The 25,639-nt window shown below is 41.3% G+C and overlaps 1 protein-coding gene across 1 annotated transcript; it reads left to right on the forward strand.

Annotated features, from left to right (window-relative positions):
• The first annotated feature begins 1,054 nt into the window (after positions 1-1,054).
• Positions 1,055-23,701, forward strand: IHO1 (interactor of HORMAD1 1). Its single transcript, XM_037128419.2, has 7 exons — positions 1,055-1,110; positions 3,111-3,285; positions 6,647-6,810; positions 17,206-17,254; positions 17,444-17,531; positions 22,188-22,291; positions 22,598-23,701. Exons 1-7 carry the CDS (start codon positions 1,055-1,057, stop codon positions 23,699-23,701), a joined length of 1,740 nt encoding a protein of 579 aa, XP_036984314.2.
• The last annotated feature ends 1,938 nt before the right edge of the window (positions 23,702-25,639 follow it).

Raw genomic sequence — 25,639 nt, forward strand, 5'->3', positions numbered from 1 at the left:
GAGAATGTTTTGGGGGAAAGATGATTATCTTGGATATGATCTTAAGTTTGAGGTGCATGTTAGTCTTCCAAGTAGCAGTGTCAGGTCAGCAATAGAATATAGGAGTGTGCAGTTCAGGAGAGGGGTCTGGGCTGTAGGTAAGAACTTTGGGAGCTGTCAGGTAACACAAGGTACTTATCTATTTATTAAATTTTTATTGTGGGAAATTTCAAACATGTAAAAAAGATCATGGATAAATGAATTCCAATGTCCCTGTCACCTAGCTTCAACAATTAGCAACCTGGGGCCAGTCTGTCCGTATTCCTGCTTGGCTACCCCAGCTCATCTTGTGTTGTTTTAAAGCAAAGCACGGATTATTTAATCCATTAAAACTTATGTACGTATAAAAGATAAGACTCTATTATAACTACAATATCATTAACACACTTAGCCTTTTTTAAAAATGCCATTATGTAGCGAGTCAATGTGTAAATTTCCCTGATTGTTTTCTTAAAGTTCAGGATCCAGACACATTTATTGTATTTGGTTGATGTGCCTCAGAAATCTCTTTTTTTCCTATTTATTTGTAATTTATTGGGGTGACATGGGTTAATAAAATTATCTAGGTTTCAGGGGTACAATTCTACATCATCATCATACATCTTTTAGTCTATAGCCTCCCACCCCTTTTTTTCTTGCCTTTAAAGCTTTGCAAGAATATGGTAATTGAAAAATAGGGGTTATTGGTGTTTTCCTAAAAGCAGATTATTACTAAAGTGGCAAGAGAAAAGGACAGGAGAAGAGAGGATGGGAGGCAGATTAACTATTTCTCAGGTGACTGGGCTCTCCCTGGTGGTATTAAGGAGGAGAGAAATTTGTATGCAGTTTAACAGCAGAAAGTAGCTGTTGCTGGCACACAGGTAATGGGAATTTTCACTAATTGGATGAAAATGTGACTACTAAAATGTTCTCATTTACATAGAAAATAGTCATCAGTAAAGCAATCTTGGGGGGAAATTATATTAACCTTTTAAATTAATGTTCCTCGTTCTTTAAATAGAGATACTCATAAGAAATGAATTTTAATGTCTGGAATATCAAAGATATGCTCAGCATTCCCTCAGGCTCTGGGTAAGTTTTCTAGTTACATACTCTGATACTTAAGAAGATTTATTAGTTGTATTGATTTCATAGAAACAAGCTTCCCTTCCTATTGGTTTATAGTAATAGAGTTACCCCATATGGTTTCTTCCCCTAGAGTGTCACTGCTGCACCCTCCCATACTTTTTTTTTAAATCAAAACAGTGTTCAGATATATGTTTATTTGTGTCATATAATTTGTAGGTGCTGTGGAGTTAAGAGCCCCTGTAGCTATTGAAAAGGCTCATTGAGATATTGCTCCCTCTATAACTACTCCACTGAGGTACTTACATTGGTGTCCACCAGCCATGCAGTAGGCCTGCCATTGCTAAATTGGTGGCTGTGTCCCAGAAGTAGTATATATTTGAGAGATTTCTAATTGCTTTTGGTATGCTTTTATCATTGGATAGTTTATTTTCTTCCTAACATCTTCATAACTACAGTTATTAATTCAGCGAAAATCTACAGCATTTAAAAAACTTTCTTAAAAAGAAAAAATGTGCTTAAAGTTGACACAGACTATGGAAAATCTTTGTTTAATCCAGGTAATGACTTTAAAATGTAAATCCTACATGATTTCTGTAGGCTCAAAGAGCTGTGTTTTTAATGTAATGATTATGCAACCTTTATTATATGTGTGCAGCTCATCACCTTAGTTAATCTTAAAAAACGATTCTCCAAGTCAAAATAATTACTCTTTGCTGTGGTGAACTATTAGTGTTTCTTTATGCCTTGTAATGGTTTCTTTAACTTAGAATATATATTTATATGCTATTTAATCACTTTAAATTTAACAGTTGGAAAAGGAATGATTTGTGTGTGTGTGTTTTAACTAAAAACATGTTTTCTTGGGTTACACAACTGCATTAAGTAACACAAATTGAGGTGTCTTTCAAGTAAAAACTTGAAGACTGCTTTACTTGTCCTACTTATGTATGCTGTCTCTGTAGTAGGCTTAGTACACTGTGTGCAATATGATTGTGTTATTATCACTATCACTGTCTCCTTTGTATGTGAAGTTCAAAGACTGGCATAGATATCCATGAAAAGCAAGTTGGAAGTCCACAGCTGCATGTACTTAAAGCAAGCAAAGACAAGACACTAGAAATGGGAAAGGGAACAATACCTTGTTTCAAAAACAATTGTTAATGGATTCTCCTCTGCACAAATCTGAGTTGATCATACTCTTCAGTGTAAAGGAGGCTTACGTTAGTTTGCTTGAGCTACCAAAACAAAGTACCATAATCTGGATGACTTAACAACAGAAATTTATTTTCTCACAGTTCTGGACATTGAAAGTCCTAGACCTTTATGCCAGAATAATTGGTCTCTGGTGAGAGGTCCTTTCCTAGCTTGCAGACAACCACCTTCTTGCTGTGTCCTCACATGGTGGGCAGGGGGTCGGGGGGTGATGAGCTCTCTGGTGTCCCTTCTTATAAGGACACTAATCCCATCATGAGGGCCCCATCCTCATGGTATATATGATGTAGTTTTAAGAGTTTACATAAATCATATGTATTGATGTTCATTCAGTTCTTTTTTCTGCACTAAAAATTACATTTTTGAAACTTATTCATGTGGTTATATGTAAATGTAGCTTATTGCTTCTGACTACTGCACCAATTATGTGCATATACCATATTTTGTTTTTTATATCCCCTTAATGATGAAAAGATTCAACTTTTTAAAAGATTTTATGAACTTTGATCTCCAAAATGGTGTTACAGCCTACAGTGCTATTATACAAGGAATAGTGGAGTTATTGTTTGAATTCCCATCTGATTGTTTCCAGGTTGTTGTAATCAAAATGTCTGGCATTCAGAATTTTCTTGTTTCTTTATAGGTAGTTCTGGCAGTGTTCAGGGGACTAGGAGGTCAAAACAAGCTAGCTCTCTGCCCAGAATATTCTGAAATGAATAGTTGTGAATTATGATTTTATTTGTTCAGGATATTTTCCATTTGCTATATATTTTTTTTTGGCTTAATTTCAGGACCACTAAGTCATCAAACTGGACCAATAATCAGGCTGATTACTCCAGTCTCAGTGATTCTCAGTTCCTCTTTGGGTCCCAGTTCTGTCCAGAAAGTTCAGAGACCCTGTCAGCACCATTGGACTTTGGTGTCCATTTGAGAGATCCAAAACACTTACAGAAGAATTCTCTGGATGTGAGTCTGATTGCCAGCATTTTTTCTGTACACATTTCACTGTCATGGAGATAAGCTATAAAAAAGACATTCCGTTGAATTATATTTTTTAGAAGTGTACTTTTCTAAGGATTACTCTCCTAAATGGATCTGTGCTTATTGGTGATTTGTTTGACTTGGTAATTTGAAATGGAGAAAACATTCATATTTACAGTTTCTTCTATATCACCAAAGCAATGTAGGATACTGCCAATACCTCAGTCACTTCCATGGAGATCCAAATAGTGTATGATATTTTCTAAGACTAGTCTTACAATTATTCATAAAAATTTCATAAGAAAAAAGAACTTTAGAAAAATTGGAATAAAGTAACAAATTTTATTTTAGATGGACAGTTTTTTCCCCCAAGAAACTTCAGGTGCTTTGTGGATTTTAGTCTACTCTATGCTACATTATCTCCTTGAAGAGATGAGGATTCTGAGGCCCAAGTTAATGAATAAGGGCCAGAATGAGGAACCAAGTCTCCTGAGTCCTTAATTTTCTTTGAGACCAGCACGTCTTCTTTTTGAGACAGAAATATCTTATATATTTATTTATTTTGGTGTAGAACTAAATTTGACTTTATATCCAGACTTAACTGTATCAAATAGAAACCTAATGAATAAGATTAGGTCAGTGCTTTAAATTGCAGGGTAAGACTTCCACCAAGATGGAGGCGTAGGTGGGAACACTTTGCGTCCTCGCACAACCAAATCTAAAAACAATAAAGTTTTAACAACTTTAATAAATGCAACCAAACCACACAGAAATCGAATACGGAGTCCGAAAATAATGCACCACTCAGCTAAACCGGTGAGAGGGGCAAAGCTAGCAGTGGAGCGGGTCAGGCAAAAAAGATCCCCTGACTGGGTGGTACACAGGCAGCCAAGGGTGCGAATCCTAGGTGCGGGCTAGCTATGGTCCGAACCCAGGGAAGAGGCATGGCTTGCTGTCGGCAGTCAGTCACACATTTGCATGCAGATAAACCAGTGAAGAGGCGAGCATTGAGACCGCCCAGCACAGGGCGGTGGGCTCCCACATTTGCACTCAGATAAGTAGGCGGGGGCGAGTAGTGAGGCGGACTGGGCGAGCAGAGAGGACCGCCATTGCTCCCTCTCTGACCCCGCCCCCACATACAGTGTCACAACCTAGCGACCTGGGCGGTCCTACCCTGATGAACATCTAAGGCTCTGCTCCTCATACTTAATGGGTGCGAATAGACCAAAAATGGCTCAAGAAGATCTCAAAGCCCCAGAGCCCATAACTCTAAGTGACGAAGAAATAGCAAAACTTTCAGATGCACAGTTCAAAACACTGGTGATCAGGATGCTCACAGAACTGCTTGATTTTAGTCACAAATTAGAGGAACATATGAAGGCTAAACTAATTGAAATGAATGGTAATGCATAGAAAACCAATAGTAATGGAAAGGAAACTGGAACTCAAATCAAGGGAGCAGACCAGAAATAAGTAAAAAATGACCAAACAGAAAAAAGAATGAAGAAACAAGAATTTTAAAAAATGAGGAGAGGCTTAGGAACCTCCAGGACATCTTTAAACGCTCCAGCATCCGAATTATAGGGGTGCCAGAAGGGGAACTTCCCCATTCTGGCAAAGGAAAGAGACTTCCAGGAAATCCAGGAAGCTCAGAGAGTCCCAAAGAAGTTGGACCCAAGAAGGAACACACCAAGGCACATCATCATTATATTAGCGAAGATTGAAATGAAGGAGAGAATCCTAGAAGCAGCAAGAGATAAGGGGATAGTCACCTACAAAGGAGTTCCCATCAGACTGTCAGCAGATTTCTCAAAAGAGACCTTACAGGCAAGAAGGGGCTGGAAAGAAGTATTCCAAGTCATGAAAACCAAAGACCTACAACCCAGCAAAACTTTCACTTAGAATGGAAGGACAGATAAAGTGCTTCTCAGATAAGATCAAATTCAAGGAGTTCATCATCACCAAGCCCTTATTAGATGAAATGTTAAAGGGACTTACCTAAGAAAAAGAAGATAAAAAATATGAACAGTGAAAGGACAGCGAACTCACAGTTATTAACACCTACACCTAAAACAAAAGCAAATTAAGAGGACATCTAGATCAGGAGCGAACCATAGAAATGAAGATCTCAAGGAGGGTTAGCAACAGGGGAGTGGGAGGAGGAGAAGGGGGGAGAAGGTACAGAAAATAAGTAGCATAGACAGTAGATAGAAAATAGATAGGGGCAGGGTAAGAATAGTAGGGAAAATATAGAATCTAAAGAATGTGAGACACCTGTTCATGAACTAAAGGGGGGGGATGGTGGGGGAGGGTGTGCAGAGTGGAGGGGAATGGAGGGGGGAAATAGAACAAATGTAATGGCATAATCAATAAAAAAATTTTAAAAATTTGCAGGGGTAAGCTCTAAGATAAGTATTTCAATACAAAAATTGGTACCCAGTGATATGAAGGAGTAAATGTACTACCTGAATATTTCAGAGTAAATTTTGCATACAGTTCTTCCAACCACCATCAGCTGCCCTGTCGTATTTTCCTGAACCTCATTGATGGCCTGAAATATTTTCCTTTCAAACGTGATTTTAGTTTTGGGAAAAGTCAAAAGTCATAGGGCACCAAATCTGGCCTGTAGTGGGGCTAAGTCACCTGGGTGATTTGATGTTTCACCAAAAAAACTCTGCACAAGACATGGTACATGAGCTGGTGCGTTTTTGTGATGAAGCTGCCAATCACCAGTTGACCATAGCTGCGACCTTCTGAATCATCCAAATAGTTTCTGTGGAGGAATGTTCAAGCTTAACGCAAAATTTGATGCAGCTTTGTTGCTCTACTCACTCAATCATTTTGAATGTGATGGCCACATAGTACACACGTTCACTCAACAGGTATCTACTGTCCCCACTGACTAGTACAGTAAAGTCATCCTTGTTCATGGATGCGCATTCCAGTCTACTCTCCTTGGCTGCCAGGTTACATGGATGCCATGCTAACCGTTTTTGTTATATTAACAATGGCTAGAATTTTTCCAGACAGACCTCATAAATAAAATAGTTGATGGAAAAATTTTTCTGCTGTTGCCTTTAAATTTATTAAATTGATTTTAAGCCATTTTTGCTGACATTTTATATATCTCTAGGCTGGTAAGGCAGAAATTATATTAATAAAAACAGTTGCTTTATTTTAATATAATTTTCTTGCATATATGAAATAAAAAGGAAATACTACATGCTATGCTGTAATTAAAATTATGGTTTGCATATAAATGTGACTCTGCATTGTATAGAAACTAGTGAATGTTATAGGCATTTTTATATGTAAAATGCTATAATGATTTCTTTTAATTTAACAGAGTGAACCTAGTATTTTCACAAAGTACCAAACAAAACCCCAGCTGTTTGGAGAAGATACAAAGGATGGAGGCTTATTTCCTCTTCCTTTGTCTGTTGGCAAATCAAAAGGCCTCTTGGAACAGTTTGAGGAGAAAAAGAAAAGAGCACAAGACAAATGTGACAGGTATGCAAACGTTTCAAGTAGACAAGACAGGTGCTCTTTGATGAAGGAAACATAAAATGGAATGCCAATAGTGAAATAATTTGATTTCAGCATGATAGCAATCTTGCCTTTATGGCTCGTCTAGTAATTAATCTTTATTTGCTTTCTTATCAATATATAACTCATGGTGGATTTGAATACTGCTGCCAGTTTTGGTGCCTCTAAAAAGGGAGCTTAAAAGAAATGCAATATTCCAATAGTATTATGTTTATTCTACCCAAAATTCTGTCCTTTAATTTGTTTTCTTTTCAGGTCATTGGATTAGGACATTAGATAACATTATTTTTTTCAGGATCAAGAACATAGAACATGAACTAAATCAGAGTCCAGGCTGATTTCTCACTTTGAAATGTTGCTGTTTTTTTCCAGATATTCCTTAAAATTTATACGCATTTTTCTTAGTGATATATTGAATTTTAAAACAAATATGCGAGATAAATTAGAGCTGCAGTATTTTGTGACAGTAAAGATATATTGCTTAGCATCACCACTAGTGCTTTGTTGTTGAAAGAGCCCAGAATTCCTAGATTAGGTTTCTGCTACTATGTAACCATTTTCCTTTAGTTAGAGAAGCAAAATGCTCTATTTAAAGAATTTGGTTCTGTTGATAAAAATGCATTTCCCAGTCTTTGACAGACTTCTTTCCCCCGGGAATCCAGGCTCTTGCACCCTAGAGTTTCTCAGAGGCCGCTCAAGGTTATGTTAGGGTATGCAGGTGGCAGGCTGCTCACCCTCTTAGTGCTTGAGATAGATCAGTCTCAATTTTTTGTTCTTTGGGCCTTTGGATTCTATTTTGTTTGACCAATATTTCTCAGCTGAAAAAAGTTTTCTTAAAACACTGAGTCCTACTTGACATTTCTTCCCTTCCTGTCTTCCCACCTGCCTTCTCTTTTCTTCCTTTCTTTCTGTTTCATTTCCTTCTCTTTTTTGTAGTGAAATGAATTTCTGTTAACAATTACTTTAAAATAGCAAAAAATAAATGTGTTTATAGAGAGAGAACAAATGATGAGAACTATAAAGAATTTCTCTCCTTTAAAAAGAATTCAAGACAGAGCCCTCAGTAGTCCCCTGGATCTGCCTCTTGCTTCAACAGTGTTTGCATGGAGCAGACCCAGGGATGTCCCTTCTCGCAGTCTCCAACCACCCTCCAACCTCTTTTCCAGTCACCACCTTTGGAACCACCTCAGCCATCTTCAGCCTCCAAGATCAGCTAACACTTTTTTTTTACCCTAATTTCTTATTCCTGAAAAACTATGATCTCCCAAATTCATCAGAATTATTACACCAAGGTGGAGGCTGCCGCCAAATTCATCAGAATTATTACACCAAGGTGGAGGCTGCTGTCAACGACCTGCTCAACATGCATCTGATGGCCTCCTACACCTACCTCTCTTGGGGCTTCTATTTCCCCTGCGATGATGGCTTTGGAGGGCATGGGCCTGTTCCCTGAGTTGGCCGAGGAGAAGCTCAAGGGAGCCAGCATCTCTTGAAGATGCAAAACCAGTGCAGTGGCCCTGTTCTCTTCCAGGATGTGCAGGAGCTGTCCCACGATGAGTGGGGTACAACTCAGGATGCCATGGAAGCTGCCATGATCATGGAGAACCTGAACCAGACCTTTTTGGATCTGCATGTCCTGAGTTCTGTCCACACAGACGCTCAGCTCTGTGATTTCCTGGAGAAGCACTTCCTGGATGAGGAGGTGAAACTCATCAAGAAGATGAGCAAACCATCTAACTAACTTCATCAGGCTGCCTGGCCCCAGGCTAGGCTGAGTGAGTATCCCTTGAAAGGCTCACCCTCAAGCACAGCTAGAAGCTTTGGATCCCAGAGACCTCTGAGGGGCGCCTCTGCATTTCCCTGCTTTTTGGCTTTTGCCTGAAGTCACTAGGCATTCCTTTAAACCCTGGAGCCCTCTCCCATGCATTGGACCAAACGAAAACAGTAAAGCTTTTTGCAGGAAGAAATATAAAAGAATTCAAGCTTGAGATATTGATTTATATGATAGGCAGAAAAGTTATAATTTCAATAAATTCTGGCAAAAATAAAACCCAGGATGTTAGCTTCCTTGCTTCCTGACAATAAATGCTTCATCAGAAATGTGCTGAGATCGTCTACAGCCATACTGCCCTGAACTCACCCGATCTCATCTGATCTTGAAAGCTAAGCAGGGCCGGGCCTGGTTAGTACTTGGAAGGGAGAAATGTGCTGAGGAGGAGTGAGAAATTTCAAAATAAGAGAGAAAAAGCATACCATTGTAAATTTGAAATTGGGAAGGTGATAAACCATGGTACAGAGTTCAAACATGAGATGCTACAAACCAATAAGTAATGGAGTCACATACTGTGTTTTGAGATTACATGTTATAGAAAGAGGTGAAGACATCTCAAAAGAAGCCTTAATCATTCAGGTTGCATTTGTTTAACTCTGGTAGCAAATAGAAAGCCACCTCAAACTAGCATCGACAAAAAGAGGCATATACTATCTCTTAACTAGTCTGGGAAAAACAGAGAATGAAATGGAATCAGAATCCATCTCTTTTCTGTGCTTCTCTCTCCATATGTACTTTACTCTCCTACTACAGACGAGCTTCCTACTAAAACAGAGGAAGAGAGTCTCTGCTCTTAGTTCCAATTTAAAAAAATCCCAGTGAAGGCTTCTGATTGGCTTGCTTAGGTCATGGGGGTGAGCAAAGAGGCATGACTGGAAGTCCTTACCAGATCCACTTCTTGGATGCAGAAAGAAACTGTTTCCCATCAGAGGAGTATGCTGGGCACACCAGACAATGGATGGCCATTACCCAGATTATTGGTTTTTTATCTATAATATTTGAGAAAACAGATTAGTATCATAACTAATATATAAGCTAAGGATGACAAATAGATTAGAAAAATCACCATGTTCTTTCAATGATTGTTGGTCACCGTAGTGAAGTTTGATCATTCATTCACTTTATAAGCACTGTGCCAGGCCCAGTACTATAGCCTGGGGATCCCATGGGAAAGAATAATGGTGACTGCTCTTTGAAGTTCTCTGTCTGGCTAGGGGAACACACACATGATAGATAAATTAAACAACTGTGCTAGAGTTATTGTTTGTATGAAATAGGAGTAAGTTCATTTAAATGGGAAAATAATTTTTAAAAATTAAATATAATTTTTAAAACTCTCTGTTTCTCCCACTGACAGTAACAAAAAGCTGTGAACAGAGAGCACGGTGGTAGCAGGTGGATTGGGGAAACAAATCTGGATCCAAAGTATGAAAGTTCAAACTTGACTTTCCTGGCATTTTTGTTTATTTTTAAACAAAATTTAAATGTTTGCTCTGACAGACATTGAGAAGGAAAAGATAAGCTACAGACTGGGAAAAAATTCTTGTAAATGACATTGGCAAGAAAGGACTTGTATCTAAAATATATAAGGAAGCCCTGGCTGGCATAGCTCAGTGGATTGAGCATGGGCCTGCGAACCAGAGTATCACGGTTCGATTCCCAGTCAGGGCACATGCCTGGGTTGCAGGCCAGTTCCCAGCAGGGGACGCATGAGAGGCAACCATACATTGATATTTCTCTCCTACTCTTTCTCCTTCCCTTCCCCTCTCTTGAAAAATAAATAAATAAAATATTTTTAAAAGAACAATAATTAAAAAAATATATATATATATATAAAGAACTCTTAAAACTCAACAATAAGAAACATCAACTCAATTAAAAAGTGGGAAAGGATTTGAACAGACACTTTATTAAGAAAGCATATGGATTGCGAGTAAGTATATGAAAAGTTGCTCAACATAATTAGCCATTTTGGAACTACAAATTAAAATCACAATGAGATATTACTGCACATCTATTAGAATGGCTAAAATTAAAATAAAAAAACCCCTGTAATCCCAAGTGCTGAGTAAGGATACAGAGCGACTAGAACTCTTGCTGATGGAAATACAAAAGGATACAGCCACTCTGGAAAAATTGGACAGTGTCTTATAAAGTTAAACACAGTTTACTAGATGTGTGTGCAATTCTACTCCTAGGCATTTACCTTAGGTAAATAAAAATGTGTATTAGTCAAAGGGTACAAGATGAATAAGTCCTAAAGATCTACTGTACAGCATAGTGCGAGTGGGCGGGAACGTGGAGGTGATGGAGATGCTTATGGCACCGATTGTGGTGATGGTTTCATGGCTGTATACCTATCTCCAAACTTGTATACATTAAATATGCACAGCTTTTCACGTGTTAATCATACATCAATAAAGTGATTTTTAAAAACATACAGCTTGAGTACTGATCACTCAAACAGAACGGAAGCTGACTACAAGCAGTTGGCAGAGCTGTGTCCATGTGCAGTGTTGCTGTCAGCTCTGCATGCACTGTAATTTACACAAACACGTCATTATTGGGCATGTCAATAAGCAGGAGATCAGATTCAATAAGCTTTGATTTTGATACAATTTTCACATAAAGAGCATCATTTAATTTGAGTAGATTTTGAAACAGCATTAAAAAGTACTAACAAGAATATACTCATAAGCTCCCTGAAGGTAAGAACTTGAATTTTTTCCCCTCCATATCACCAAAGGTTATTCCTAAGGACTTGCCACAAAAGAGAGCTCAATAAATAGTAGTTGAATAAATGAATGGATTTTTGAAGTAAAATAATTCACCAGCACAGGGTAGTACAGAATTTTCTTTTATTCTTAAAAGTAATGTTTGTGTTTTTCTTTTAATACCAATGAACAGAATTTCCTAGTTGACTTTTTCTAGAGCACAGATTAGATCATAGTTAACTTTCTGTGATCTTGTACGTAATATCTGGGTGGATGAGAAATCCCTATTTTTTAAGCATCTTATTTTGTTAAAGAGTAACAAAATGGCTTCCAAATTAATGGTAGCTTTTTTAAAAATTTTTATTTAGTTATTTTTCAAGTAGAGTTTTTTGTCTATTTTTCCCATCCCAGCCTCCCCCGCCCCTTGCTCCCCACCTCCCTCCCATTTCCACCCCCCTTAGTTCTCGTCCCTGTGTCCTTCCTATTTGTTCCTCCAAATCCCTCCCCTAATGGTAGCTTTTTATGAAATATTTATCTATCAAGATTTTAATGTTTTTACTTTATCTATTAAGCATCTTTTAAGGGTTTTGGGTAAATCAGAATATGACATTTCAATTCAGACAAGATGAAACTGAGTAATAAATAGTTAAGAGGGGAACTATCAGTCATATGTAAAACATTTTAATATAATATAAAGTTATTTAATATAGTATAGTTTAAGTTGGGAATATTGTTACTAAATATGCTAATAGGGGAGTGTGTTTATGAGCATAAAGAATCACTCCTAACTGGTGATGTGAGAGAGTAAAGGCTTTCCCGAGCAGTGATACGTAGCATTGTTACACTTCTTTTTTTTTTAAGATTTTATTTATTTATATTTTTTAGAGAGGGGAAGGGAGAGAGGAAGAGAGGGAGAGGAAATATCAATGTGTGGTTGCTTCTCTCAGGCTCCCTACTGGGAACCTGGCCTGAAACCCAGGCATGTGCTCTTGACTAGGAATCAAACCTGTAAACCTTTGGTTCACACGCTGGTGCTCAATCCACTGAGCCACACCAGCCAGGGCTGTAAGACTTCTTTAAGATCCTCTTTTTCAGTCTTATGTATTTTTTAATCAAGTTATTACATGTACATAATTTTTAGAATATACATTATGATTATAGTGCATAATAGGAGGTCTGTCCTTCCTCACTTCTGATTCCCTTTTTCTTTCTGCAACCAACTTGCAACCTTTGAGCTATGCCAGGACTTACTTCCATGTATCTCATGGCATGTTAGATGACTTATATTATCATTTCTTGATTGCTTTTTCAGCTTAAAAGAATGACTTTTTACCCTAGAGTAAGAACTTATTTCTTTGCCTCCTCCCTACCCCAAACACCGTAAACTCTTACTGTCCATCATTTCAATATATTTATACGAACATTTTTAGTTAAATCAGTTTTCAATCTTTATATCTTATTACTGTGTAACCACTATAGATGGATTACAGGGGCTGTCCCATGATGAGTGGGGTACAACTCAGGATGCCATGGAAGAAAAATTATATATACTGTGATTACATTTGCCTAATGTTTAAAATTGCCTTGTTTTCTATTTTGCTTAGTTTTCTCTTTTTTTTAATTTAATTTTTTTATTGATTATGCCATTACAGTTGTTCTATTCCCCCCTTCATTCCCCTCCACCCTATCCCCCCATCCCCACCATTACCCCCCCCTTTAGTTTATGACCATGTGTCTCAAGTTCTTTAGATTCTATATTTCCCATACTATTCTTGCCCCCCATCTATTTTCTATCTACTGTCTATGCTACTTATTTTCTGTACCTTCTCCCCCCTTCTCCTCCTCCCACTCCCCTGTTGCTAACCCTCCATGTGATCTTCATTTCTATGTTTCCACTCCTGATCTAGCTGTCCTTTTAGTTTGCTTTTGTTTTAGGTGAGGTTGTTAATAACTGTGAGTTTGCTGTCCTTTCACTGTTCATGTTTTTTAACTTCTTTTTCTTAGATAAGTCCTTTTAACATTTCCTATAATAAGGGCTTGGTGATGATAAACTCCTTGAATTTGGTCTTATCTGAGAAGCACTTTATCTGTCCTTCCATTCTAAGTGAAAGTTTTGCTGGGTAGAGCAATCTTGGTTGTAGGTCTTTGGATTTCATGACTTGGAATACTTCTTTCCAGCCCCTTCTTGCTTGTAAGGTCTCTTTTGAGAAATCTGCTGACAGTCTGATGGGGACTCCTTTGTAGGTGACTGTCCCCTTATCTCTTGCCGCTTCTAGGATTCTCTCCTTCATTTTAATCTTCGCTAATGTAATTATGATGTGCCGTGGTGTGTTTCTTTTTGGGTCCAACTTCTTTGGGACTCTCTGAGCTTCCTGGATTTCCTGGAAGTCTATTTCCTTTGCCAGATTGGGGAAATTCTCCTTTATTATTTGTTCAAATAAGTTTTCCACTGGTGGCTGTGCCTTTCCCCTTTCTGGTACCCCTATAATTCTGATGTTGGAGCATTTAAAGATGTCCTGGAGGTTCCTAAGACTCTCCTCATTTTTTTGAATCCTTGGTTCTTGACTCTTTTCTGTTTGGCCATTATTTGCTTTCTTCTGGTCCACTCCATTGATTTGAGTCCCAGTTTCCTTTTCATTGCTATTGGTTTTCTGTGCAATTCCATTCATTTCAATTAGTTTTGCCTTCATATGTTTCTCTAATTTGTGGCTGTATTCAACCAGATCTGTGAGGATCCTGATGACCAGTGTTTTAAACTGTGTGTCTGAGAGTTTTGCTATTTCTTCATCACTTAGATTTATAGGCTCTGGGGCTTTGAGATCTTCAAAGATCTTCAAATGAGCCATTTTTGGTCTGTTCGTGCCCCTTAAGTACGAGGAGCAGAGCCTTGGACTCCCAGGTCGCTGGGTTGTGAGGCTGTATGTGGGGGCGTGGTTAGAGCGGGGAAATGGCGATCCCCTCTGCTGTTTCGGGCCACTGGGTGAGGAGCAGAGCCTTAGGTGGTTCCCCAGGGCAGGGCCACTCTGGTCGTGGGTTATGACACTATGTGGAGGCGGGGTCAGAGCGGGGAAATGGCAGCGCCCTCCGCTGCCGCTCGCCACTGGGGCCTGCTGGGTCCCGTCCAATCGCCCACTCCCTCGCTGGTCTATCTGTGCACAAATGCGCAACCACAGTCAAATCTCGCCCCTGCTCCCTCACTGGTTCCCCGCGGTCGCTCACTGGGTGGCTCACTAGGTCTACCCCTTGCAACCCCACGCCTGGGTTCCGAGCGCCTGAGTCCTTATGACTGAGTTTTCCTGTGCAACCCCGCTCTGCCAGCTGCTGGTTTCGCCCCTCTTACCTATCAGGCTGAAGAATTCGTTGTTATCAGACTTCCGAAAAGTTCAATTTTCTGTGTTCTGGCTGTGTTTTCTATTGCTATTATTTAGTTGTCTCTAAACTTGGTTGTGTGAGAAAGCACGGCATCTCCACCTATGCCTCCATCTTGGCGGAAGTCTGCTTAGTTTTCTATGTAGGAATCATAAGTCTATTCTTGAATTCTGCAGCCAAACTGGAAAGCTTCTTGTTATATGTTTAAGCACATCAGAAATTCTTTCAGCCTCATTCTTTTCTTCTTGGAAACACCCTTCTGAGTTCCAGTCCGAATTCGGACTTTCTTAGTTCGTGGTGCAGCTGTCCGCCTGAGCTGGACTCTCTGTTACTTGGATACTATGTCCTCTTCTTTTTTGGTTTACTCCTTGGATGTGGTGAAATATATATTCCAGAAACTTACTGACAACAGGTACACGGCACCTAAACAATTTTTTGAGAACTTGTGTATCTGAAATTCCTTATTTTTCTCTTACACTTAATCACAAATTAGGATATAGAAATCTAGATTAGAAATCATTTTTCCTCAGCATTTTTAAAGCATCACTCTATTGCCTTACTGCTTTATATGTTGCTTTTAAAGAGTCTGATGACACCCTGACTGGTGTTACTCAGTGGGTTGGGCAACATCCCCTATACCAAAAATTCACTGGTTTAATTCCCTGTCACCGCACAGGCCTGGGTTGTGGATTAGGCCCCTGGTAGAGGCAACCAATCAATGTTTCTCTCACACATAAATGTTTCTCTCCCTCCCTTCCCCTCTCTTTAAAAACAAATAAATTAAAATCTTTAAAAAAGTCTGATGCCTTTCTAATCCTTGATTCTTCTCATTATCCATAGAGTTTTGAAATTTGACAGGGCTGTGCTTTGATGTGGCATGTCATAACCCCTGGTCATTGGGTAGTTCCTTTGGACTTATAAACTTCTGTCTCTCAGTTCTGGGAATTTTTATTATACCTCTGAAAAACCTCCTATTTTCACTTTTTTTCTTCCTGTATCTTCAATTCTGTGTATGTGTTGTATCTCCTGCACTGATCTTCTGATTTTTAGAAACTCTTTTCCATCTCTTTGTCTTTTGTTCTAATTTCTGTCATATTTCCTTAGTTATTTCTACCATATTTTCATCCCTAGTTGTATTTCTATTACACTTCTAACTATTCTACATGTTTAATTTCTGCTACTTTAGATTTCTAGATACCCTTATTCTCTGTTTTTCTACTTTAATACCACTCTGTTCTTAAGAGCCCTAATTTGCTTTTTAAAATTTTAATATTTTCATTGTTTTCAGATGATGCCCCAATCTCTTTCATTTAAAAACCATACAGTTTGTCAATTTCCAAATGGTTTTATTTAATTCTCCCTTCAAAGTCAGTCTGGTTGAGCACGCAGAAGATTTCTTGTAAAGAATTGTCCTATTGGGGTCTGAAAATTGATATTTGCATTTGTATTACATAGATTAAAGAAACGAAATCTGTAAAATGTTTAAATGATAATCCATACCTGAATCTTTTCAAAAGTGGGATATTTATTTGAGGGATGATTGTGACAGTTTCTTTAATTAGAAATCAATATAGTTCCCAGAATTGTCTCTCTACTGCCTCATTCTTACAGTTAAAATATTAGGCAACTAGATTAATAAGTGTCCTGGAGTTAGGAGTCACTAGGTGATAGGAATTGTTCAGTGCCATCAGAATCTTATGGGACCAAAGTTGTATATGTTGTCCATCACTGACTAAAATGCAGTTTATGTGGCACATAACTATAAAAGCCTGTCTGTTCTGCTGTAGTAACCAGTTACATTGGTAAAATTTTATTTCATTTAAGATACAAATAGAGTGAATCTTTTAAAAGATTTTATATATTTATCTTTAGAGAGGGGGAAAGGAGGGAGAAAGGGAAGGAGAGAAACATCAATGTGTGATGGGGGGAGGGACCTTGCCAGTAACCCAGGCATGTGCTCTGCCTGGAAATTGAACTAGCAACAGTTTGGTTCACAGGCCAGCACTCAGTCCACTGAGCCACACCAGCCAGGGCCATATAGAGTGAATTTAAAAAAGAAGTGGTTTGAGCCCTGGCTGGTGTAGCTCAGTGGAATGAGCATGAGCCTGTGAAGCAAAGGGTCACCTGTTCAATTCCCAGTCAGGGCACATGCCTGGGTTGCAGACTTGGTCCCAGTGGGGAACACATGAGAGGCAAGCACACATTGATGTTTCTCTCCTACTCCTTCTCCTTCCCTTCCCCTCTCTCTAAAAAAATTAATTAATAAAATATTTAAAAAAAAATAAGTGGTTTGCCTTGGAAATGGTCATGAAAAGTCTATGTTTTCCTTATTCCAGCTGCTTTGATGCTATACTAGCTGGATGCCTGCCATATGCATGGAATCAATTCTGTTACATATTGTTCAGTATTTCACAAGGATTTATTCTTTCTTCTCTCATACTTTAGTGAGAATCTCTACAATTTCATTTCCCATGTCCGAGAAAGCATTCACAAGGTAAGTATAGCTGCATTTCAAAGACTTAGAACAATTTGCATTTTAAGAAGTTTAATAATTATATTATATTAACTTTAGTTTATGTAGAATGGCAATATATTAACTTTTTAAAAATCATTAAATGACAATGCTCCAAGTTAGTAAAATAAGGCAACAGTCTGAATTTTTTCTGAATTTCGGGTTTCTTAGTTGCAGACATCTGTGGAAAAATCTGAGGAACATCTCAGTTCAAGAAGCCAATCTATTTTGGATTCTTTGGAGACTGTGGCCAGGACATGTGAGTGTCTCCATTTGAGGTTATCAGCAGAGGGCATTGGCGAGCAGTGGATGTGAACTTTCTAACTCCAGCCAGGTTTCTGCCAGTAGAGAGGTTCCATAGTGCATTTCAGATGAGAGGCTGGGGCCAGAAGGTTAATCCTTAAGAGATGTGACGCACACTAAACTGGGTAGTGAGACCCGCCTCTGCATGGCAGTGCTCTGTTCCTAGATGCCTTTTGTGAGGCACTAACCCTCCACCCAGGGATGCCAGGGCAGCTCTGCCAGGTTCCTCATCTCAGCGCCTGCAGTAAGTCAGCATCCTTTTGTTCCCAGTTAATTGCTGGCTGTGCTCTCTGTAAAGACATTGCTCCCTTGGGACTTAGCAGTAAAGAAACTGCTCCCTTAGGAGTTAAAATACTCCAGTCACCTACTGTTCTACTTGCTGCTTTGGTTTCAGTGAGAGCTTTTTATAGTGAATCACAGCATCTTTCTCAGCTTTAGTTAGTCTGTGGCTTGTACAGTCCTCTGCTCTGCCAACTAGTGATCTTCGTTTAGCTGAAACTATGGTCCTGACCCTTAACAAATACAAGAGGGCTGTTACACAGCTCTCCTTAGGCAGATACCTCTCTGGAACCAACAGCCAAACAGCAAGATGGTAGCTGCATCTGTACTTGTTTGCATTTGTCTGCGTGTTTATCTTCTATTTTAAACAAATCAAAGCCAATTTATTCAAATGCCATGAGATGGATTGCTCATGATTTACAAAAATTAATGCCTTTGTGTGGCTTAGAAATTAATTCCCATATGTCTGCAAAGAAGCACTGTACTGTCTGCTGGCTTCCAACCTGAGTATCCCACACACAAGGCAACTGTGCTTTTGTTTGGAAACCAGTTCTGGAAGCCTGGAATTGTTATCCTCACAAGAAGAATTGAGATGAGGAGCAGAAGCTAATCGGGAAGGCTTCCTTTATATAACATAACATGATAGGAAAACTCATCTCTAAATGCCCAAGAACAGCACTCCTTTTGCTTTCTACCTTTAAAAGTTGTGGAGTACAAGAACGAGGAGTGCAGCAAAACTGATATTTAAGGTCCAGAAAAGCAAATGGAAGTTCCCAAGGCCCCAAGGCCAGATCAAGGTAGAGAGAGGACTGGGACTGAGTCTGGCTTATAGTAGGAATAGGGGCCTGCACCTTCGCCCCTAGTGGCTCCTTAATTGTCAGAGGGGAGGATTCAGGAGAGGGAGCCACATGTTGGGACAAGCAGTAACAAACACGGTGGCATCACACTAATTAGAAAGCCAGCCCTGGCTGGTGTAGCTCAGTGGATTGAGCGCGGGCCTGCGAACCAGAGTGTCGCGGTTCGATTCCCAGTCAGGGCACATGCCTGGGTTGCAGGCCAGTTCCCGGCGGGGGACGCACAAGAGGCAACCATACATTGATATTTCTCTCCCTCTCTCCTTCCCTTCCCCTCTAAGGATAATAAATAAAATCTTAAAAAAAAAAGAAAGCCAGGTCATTCTTGAAAATAGGCACAAGTAGCCTGTCCTCAGTCATTCCCTTTCTTGGCATAGGTAGTCATCTGGAGCAGGAAGTTAGTCACTGAGAGAGGCAAATCCCCTGTCACACAGCCAGGCCCAGTCCAGCTAGCCTAGAGCTCTGAACTTCCCAGGCGGTGCATTCTCCAGGCTTTCAGGATGCACTCACTGTGCTTGCAGGAAGAGGGGAATGTGCTGTGTGGAAATGCTTTCTCTGTTATCATGTGATTAGTGCCGTCACAGAATGAGGTCATGAGAGCTTTCCCCAGTCACCATCTGCCTGTTCAACCAGAAGGATCACTCAAAGCCGTGCAGTCTAACTCCTGTTCTTTCACTAAGGGTACCTAGGACCAGAGTAATGAAATGAATTCCCAAGGCCATCCACAGCCCACTTTATCTTGGGTTTCACCGAGATAATTAGTAGAGAGCAGTACTTTCACCTAGTAGGTATCAGTTCTATTGAAAAATGTAATTAGGAAATTGAAAAGGAGGGCACTATCAAAAATTACAAAATATCTCTTTTGGAAAATGGATAACTATTACATCAAAATTAATTCCATATGAACTGATATATCAATATAATCATAAAAAGAACTATAAGAAAACATAGGTAACAGTTTTATAATTTTAGAATGAGAAAGGCTATTCTAAGCAAGGCACATAAAATTCTTAAGAATCTTGAGGCCCATCTACATAAACCAAGTTGGAGTGGAAATATCCATTCATTGTTCAATGAAAAAAGCTCACATGCACATAGTTTGCTCCAGGACACATCTTGAGGAGGAGGGTGACTGGTCAGTGAAAATTGGGAAGGGTGTCTCAAGAAAAAGGAAGGGACTGAGGAACATCCTTTATACATGGGGCCCCAAGGCCTTTGCTCAGGCCCTCAGCGCAGCAGGGAGACAAAACCACACAGTCGGAGAAAAGGCCCTGGCTGTCTGTGGAAAATTGTCGGGATTGAGCTCATCGCAATGGAGCCTTTATCAACTCACTACGACAGAAACACATTTTTTTCAAATCATCCTCATAAGGAGGCAGAGACATCCAGAATTGTGGGAATGAATTTTAAATGATGTTTTTACAAAAAAAAAGCTAAAAATATCTGATGTTTATAGCTAAAGCAGAAATGAAATGAGTCCCCTCCTAGAGAACACACACACAGCATCTCTGTGTGGGTATGCACATGCATTAATGCAAAATTTTAGAAACTGCTCATGATGTTCAATCCAGGAAGTAGAACCATGGTCTGCATGGGAGAGAGTTGATCATTTTTCATTGTATTATTCTGTTATGGTTTTGAGTTATTTTCAGAAGTAAACTTTTTAGAAGAAATAAAAAAGGATAGATGTTGGGAGTAATGAGCTTATACAAAGGCTTCTGTAAAGAAAGTGTGTCTCCAAGGGATGAGGAAAGACTATGTGGGCCACAGACAGGTGTTTTCTGGCACCGGATCTGGGATTGAACACTTTGCTTGCCTTCCTCATTCTCTGCCTTTGTGGTTAGTAATGCTCACCGTTGCTAAGAAACCCTGCTATTTAGGAACTCGTCTAGGATAGGATCATTATGTTTGCTTTTTACTACAAATACTTACATGGATGCCTGGAAAAATATTTGATTAATTGAGTTTAGGGACAGGGATTCAGTACTTGAGATATAAGCAAACATCCTTTCTTCTAACTGACTGACCCATGGAATTTAACTTGTATTGAGCAACAGGAGCAAATTTGCTCTAAAAATGTCTCGTTTTTATTGTGGTAAAGTACACAAAACATGACTCTGTGCAAGACCACACTGGCGTGTCTGTGCCCAGTCACAACAGGTCCTTCCTTTAGCCTCAGAGCTTTGGCACTTGCTGTTTCCTCTGCTTGACTAACCTTCCCAAATCTTTGCAGGGCCCGCTCCTTTTTTACTCCTCTGGGTCCATCCTAAGTGTTTTCATCTCTGATAACCTTATCTAAACCAGGTGCCCCATCTTACTGTTATTGTAATCCCTGTTGAAGCTTTCATTACAGGGTTCATTTGTTCAAGTGCATGCTGTTTACTTGTTCATTGTCATGTGGAGCTCAGTCTGGTGGTTCCAGATCGGGCTAATCATTCTTTAGATTCTAGTTTTAGGGCTTCTTTTCATTATCATTCTGAGAATCCATTTTTAAATTTTTTTTTCAAATAAATGTAAGAGCATCTTCACCTGACTGGCAGTTTATCAAGAGAATGGCAGTAAGTAATTGCAACAATGTGTTATTAAATAAATGTGTGTGTGTAAAATTTCCATATGTAAAACAGGGGATCCAATATCAGTCCTTAGTGGCAAGCACTCAGTTCCCCCAGCCTATCAGAGCCCACGCGTAAGTGGGGGATGAATAAGTGGAGGGGGAGAAGTGGTGGAAGCGCACACACACACACACACACACACACACACACACACACACACACACACGGTGCCACCGGTACTACTGGCAGAGAGAAGGAGCATCCAAGCCAGACAGGAAACGGTATTTTCAAGCAGGTGAGAGCAGAAGGAAGAATAGGAATTGGAAGGCAGAACAGTTGAACTGGGGTGGTGGTTGAAGGGATGGGTAGAGGGACAGCGATAGAAGCAGAAGTGCTGCAGGCTGAGGGAGGAGTGGGCACAAGGCCAGTGGGGAGAGAGGTTGCTTAGGAAGCAAAGGTCAGAGATGCAGGGAGGCTGAGGGCAAGGTTAGCAGGTTGGGGGGAGAAATGAGCCAATTTAAAAATTGGGACTTCATCCTACGGCTAGTGGGGTGCCACTGAAAGTGTCAGTGAAGATTTCAGAGGGATTTGATCACATATCTGCTAAGATCACTCTGATGACAGGGCCGAGAAGGTGGGCTGAGAAGGAGGTGGGTGCTGTCATCAGGGTGAAGGTTTTAGGGTCCCCAGCAGGTTCTGAGACTGAGTTTGCCCTGGCTGGGATGTCCTCAGGGAGAGAGGGAGGGGGACAGTGCAGGAAGCCTACTGCTGTGGCTTTCTCTCCTCACTAGGGCCCCTCTGGGTGGATAGAGTCCTGGGCGCTGGCTGGGCAGGCTCAGGTGGCCATGCCAGGTTCGCTGCTCCCTCTCTGCCACTGTGGCCTGAACATAGTCTTCATGAAGTGAATTTTTGTTATTCTGTATTTAGTGCAAGAGACTGTGCAGGCCCAGAGCAACCTGGTGTTGAAAACAGTGCAGGATAAAGGCAACATGGAGCAGGCTATCCTTGAGATGCAGAAGAGATTTGACGCTGTAAGTACAGACCTCAACCCCTTTCCTCAAGTGCATTTTTGGCTTTGTCACTAAGGCCCAGAAAGATACCTTTGATGTTGCAAATTTTCAGCCAAGAACAGAGGCCAACGCAACACAGGCACCTTGGTAATGGGCCAGGGTAGAGTCCAGCTTCAGCCACGGTTCTCCAGTACCACATGGGCCCTCAGGGCTGTGCTCCAGAGGCAGCCATGCTTGTCCTTCATCCTTCGGTTTGTTTGCACATTTTATTGTGCATTCTGCATTAACCTGTTTGTAACTCTCTCCTTTCTCACTGCCTTTCCCTAGAGACAAGCAGAGTTCATAGAAATGAAGTCTGACCTGAAGCACGTTGAAGTTGTAGTTGCCCAGCAGAGTAAGAACTTCCAGCAGCTGTGCGAGCAGCTACGCCAGCTGTGTGAGAATGTGCCCAGCATCCTAGCAGAGCTGAAGAGTTTGATCTCAGTGCCTCAGGGACCCACACATGTGACAGACAGAACTTCGCAGACCTCACCACTGCTGCCCCAGAGCCTCAATTTCACCAGACAGGACAAATATGCCTGTGAGGAACCTGCTTCGGGGAGTCTTAGGATGGGCTCCCTGCGGCCTCGAGGGGAGTTCGGGGTGTGGAGTGAAGGAGCAAAGAGGGCTGCTCTCCAAGAAGAAGCCGTGCTGTTGGCTGTTGGAGGCAGCAAGACAAACAGGCGAGTCAGGGACAAGGCTGTGCAGACTAACTGCAGGAATCAGCTTATTACTAAAAGAAGCTTGGAGAACCAAGATCCTGGTGTCAGGAACCTGGTTTCCCTTGGAGCCTCACAGCCGATCTCCCGGGACTTAAACAACGTTGTAACTGGCATTGAGAATGCCCGCCAAAAACGTCAAACCAAAGACATGTTTTCACATGACCCCTGTGAGCAGAGGTTGGTGACAGAACAGAAAGGCAGGACAGTAGAACTCGGGAGGAAAGGCCAGCAGCAGCCCAGGAAAGCCCGCAGAGGTAGGCCCCTAGCCAGGAAGCAAGAGCATACTCAAGGCAAAACCAGTGCTTTCAGTTCCACAGGTCCCCAGTCTCCAGTTTCTGGCTCACAAAGTTCCACCCCAGAGCAGCAGGAACCCCTTGCTCAGCCCCTGCATCTGTGTGGCCCCAGGAGCCCCACAAAGCCAGTCTGCCCTGTTCTGGAAGGAGTGCTCACGCCCAAAAGGACAGCTGGGCCAGCCCCAGGGGCCTCCCTGCAGCTCAGTGGGCACTCTTCCCAAGACAACAGCCAGCTTTCTAACAGCTCCAAGGGGGACCACCAAATAAGCTGGTTCAGTGACCTCAACCTCGAAAGTTCCATGACCCCTCCATGCAAGGAGCCAGGAAAGAATGTGCTCTATGACCTGGGTTTTGACAGCAGTGATGATGGCTTCTGACCAGCTTGCAGGGACTTCAGCCAGTTTGTCCTCAGCTGGAGAGAAGTCACGGAATACCTAGGCTGCTGACGGCAGAAAGCCCCCAAGCCTGCATGGGACCCTCAGGGTGGGAAGGTCTGCTGGGAAGGGGGCCAGTCTGGCATTCTGAGTATCAGTCAGGTGCTGCCCACGACAGAGCACCTGCAAGGGACTAGTGCATCCTTCATTACTGAAATGAGGACAGTGGTGGTGAGAGCTGGGCCGCAGCCTGGGCCTGGGCGTTGCTATGGTGAAGGGCGGGCCTCCGCAGGGGGTGGTTGTCCTTCCCTCAGATCTGGCGCCGCAGGAGCTGGGCTCTCCAACATGTTTTTTTGTCTTTGAAATATTCCCTACGCATGACCAATATCCTTCCAGGCCTCAGGACTTTCTTCCTATTTTTGTCTAGTTTTGCTGCCACAGCATATGCAATTTTGGTCTGTGGACATGCTAAGCCAGTCTTCTTGTGAACAGATGAGTGTTGAAGCTGCCAGCGACAGGGAGGTAACAGGCACCAAACAAATGCCCAGAGCATCGCTGTTTTCCTTCCACGCCGTCCCCACCTTCCTCCTGTTTTCCACCACTCGGTTCACATTGACGAAGACCACGCGTGCCCTGCTGTTGTTTGGGAGAGCGAGCGGTGGGCTTGGATGCAACTTAGGCTTTCCCTTTATATCTTGCTGAAGTTTTTTATTTCTTTTTTTTGTATTACATATGTATTTCTTTTGTAGTAAAGAAATAAAAAAATAAAGAGAAAACTTTTAAAAGCATACATTTTTCTTTCATTACGTTATTGAACTGATCTCCCATCAGTAAATCAAGCAGGTAGTAGGAGGTGTTCCAGCTTTTTATTCCCCATGCTTCTCTCAAGACGATTTTGAGTAAACATCCTTTTCAACTTGGTTTTTCTTTTTGTTTTCCTTTATTGCATGAAAGTAAAAATTCTCATGGATGGATGGCTTCCAGAAATTGCCCATTTTCAAGCCAACGCAGTAAGTGACATTGGAACCTCTGTGTGGACCATTATGTATTTTTTTATTTTCAGGGGCGGGTATCCCACAAGGCCAGAGAGTTTGATTTGTCCGCTTCACCCCTGGAAGGGGTACGAGGCACCGGCCTAAGCTGCTCTTGCTCTCATGTCCAGTCCGAGGGCCCCCTGTGGCCTGGAGCCAGGAGCCTGGAGCAAGGGCAGCAGCTCTCTCTGAGGCCAAGGATGCAGACGTGCGCTCTGCCCCAGGCTGCCCTGGCCTCTTCTCTCCCTCTGGGCCTCCCTGGATGTCTGTCCATTCGGCCCTCCGCCAGCTGCCTCTGTCTTCCCTGCTGGTTTTCTCAGCCTGTGCCACGAAGGCCTGGGAGGAAGGGGCCCAGCCACACCTGGTTCCATCTCTTCCCTAACGGACTCCAGGTGGCCGTGAAGTGGTGGGGATGAGGCTTGCAGACCAGTGGGGGCTGTATCTGGAAATCTTTTGTTACTCTCATTGAAAATGTAATTACTTTAACTCAGAGTCAAGGCGCTGTTGACAGAACTCCATCAGTATTTATGACCGTGGCCTTCTCATTGAAGGGTCTGTCCAACTTTTAATGCCAAGGCAGGACTTTCTGTCCTTCAATTCCGTGGCGAGTTATGAAACCCTATATTCCTCCAGACATGCTTCCCTTCGTGTGAGGTAATCAAAGATCAGAGTGACTCCGTGTTCTACAAGCTGGGTGTCTTTGTAGACTGAGCAGTAAATTATCATTTAACAAGTTTGGGTTAATTAAAATTATACTGCCTGGCAATCATCAGGAAAGGATAGTCTGTTTCTTATTTTATTCCGAAGGCCGCCCCCCTTTTTTTTAACTACTGTGCTCCTGCCAGATCCAGTGAACCTGACACAGCCCAGACACGTCCCTGGAGCATTCGATGTTTTTGGCTCTTTGGAC

This window comes from Artibeus jamaicensis, unplaced genomic scaffold (assembly GCF_021234435.1).
Source record: "Artibeus jamaicensis isolate MK-2021 breed Jamaican fruit bat unplaced genomic scaffold, CSHL_Jam_final contig_519, whole genome shotgun sequence".
Taxonomy (NCBI): Eukaryota; Metazoa; Chordata; class Mammalia; order Chiroptera; family Phyllostomidae; genus Artibeus; species Artibeus jamaicensis.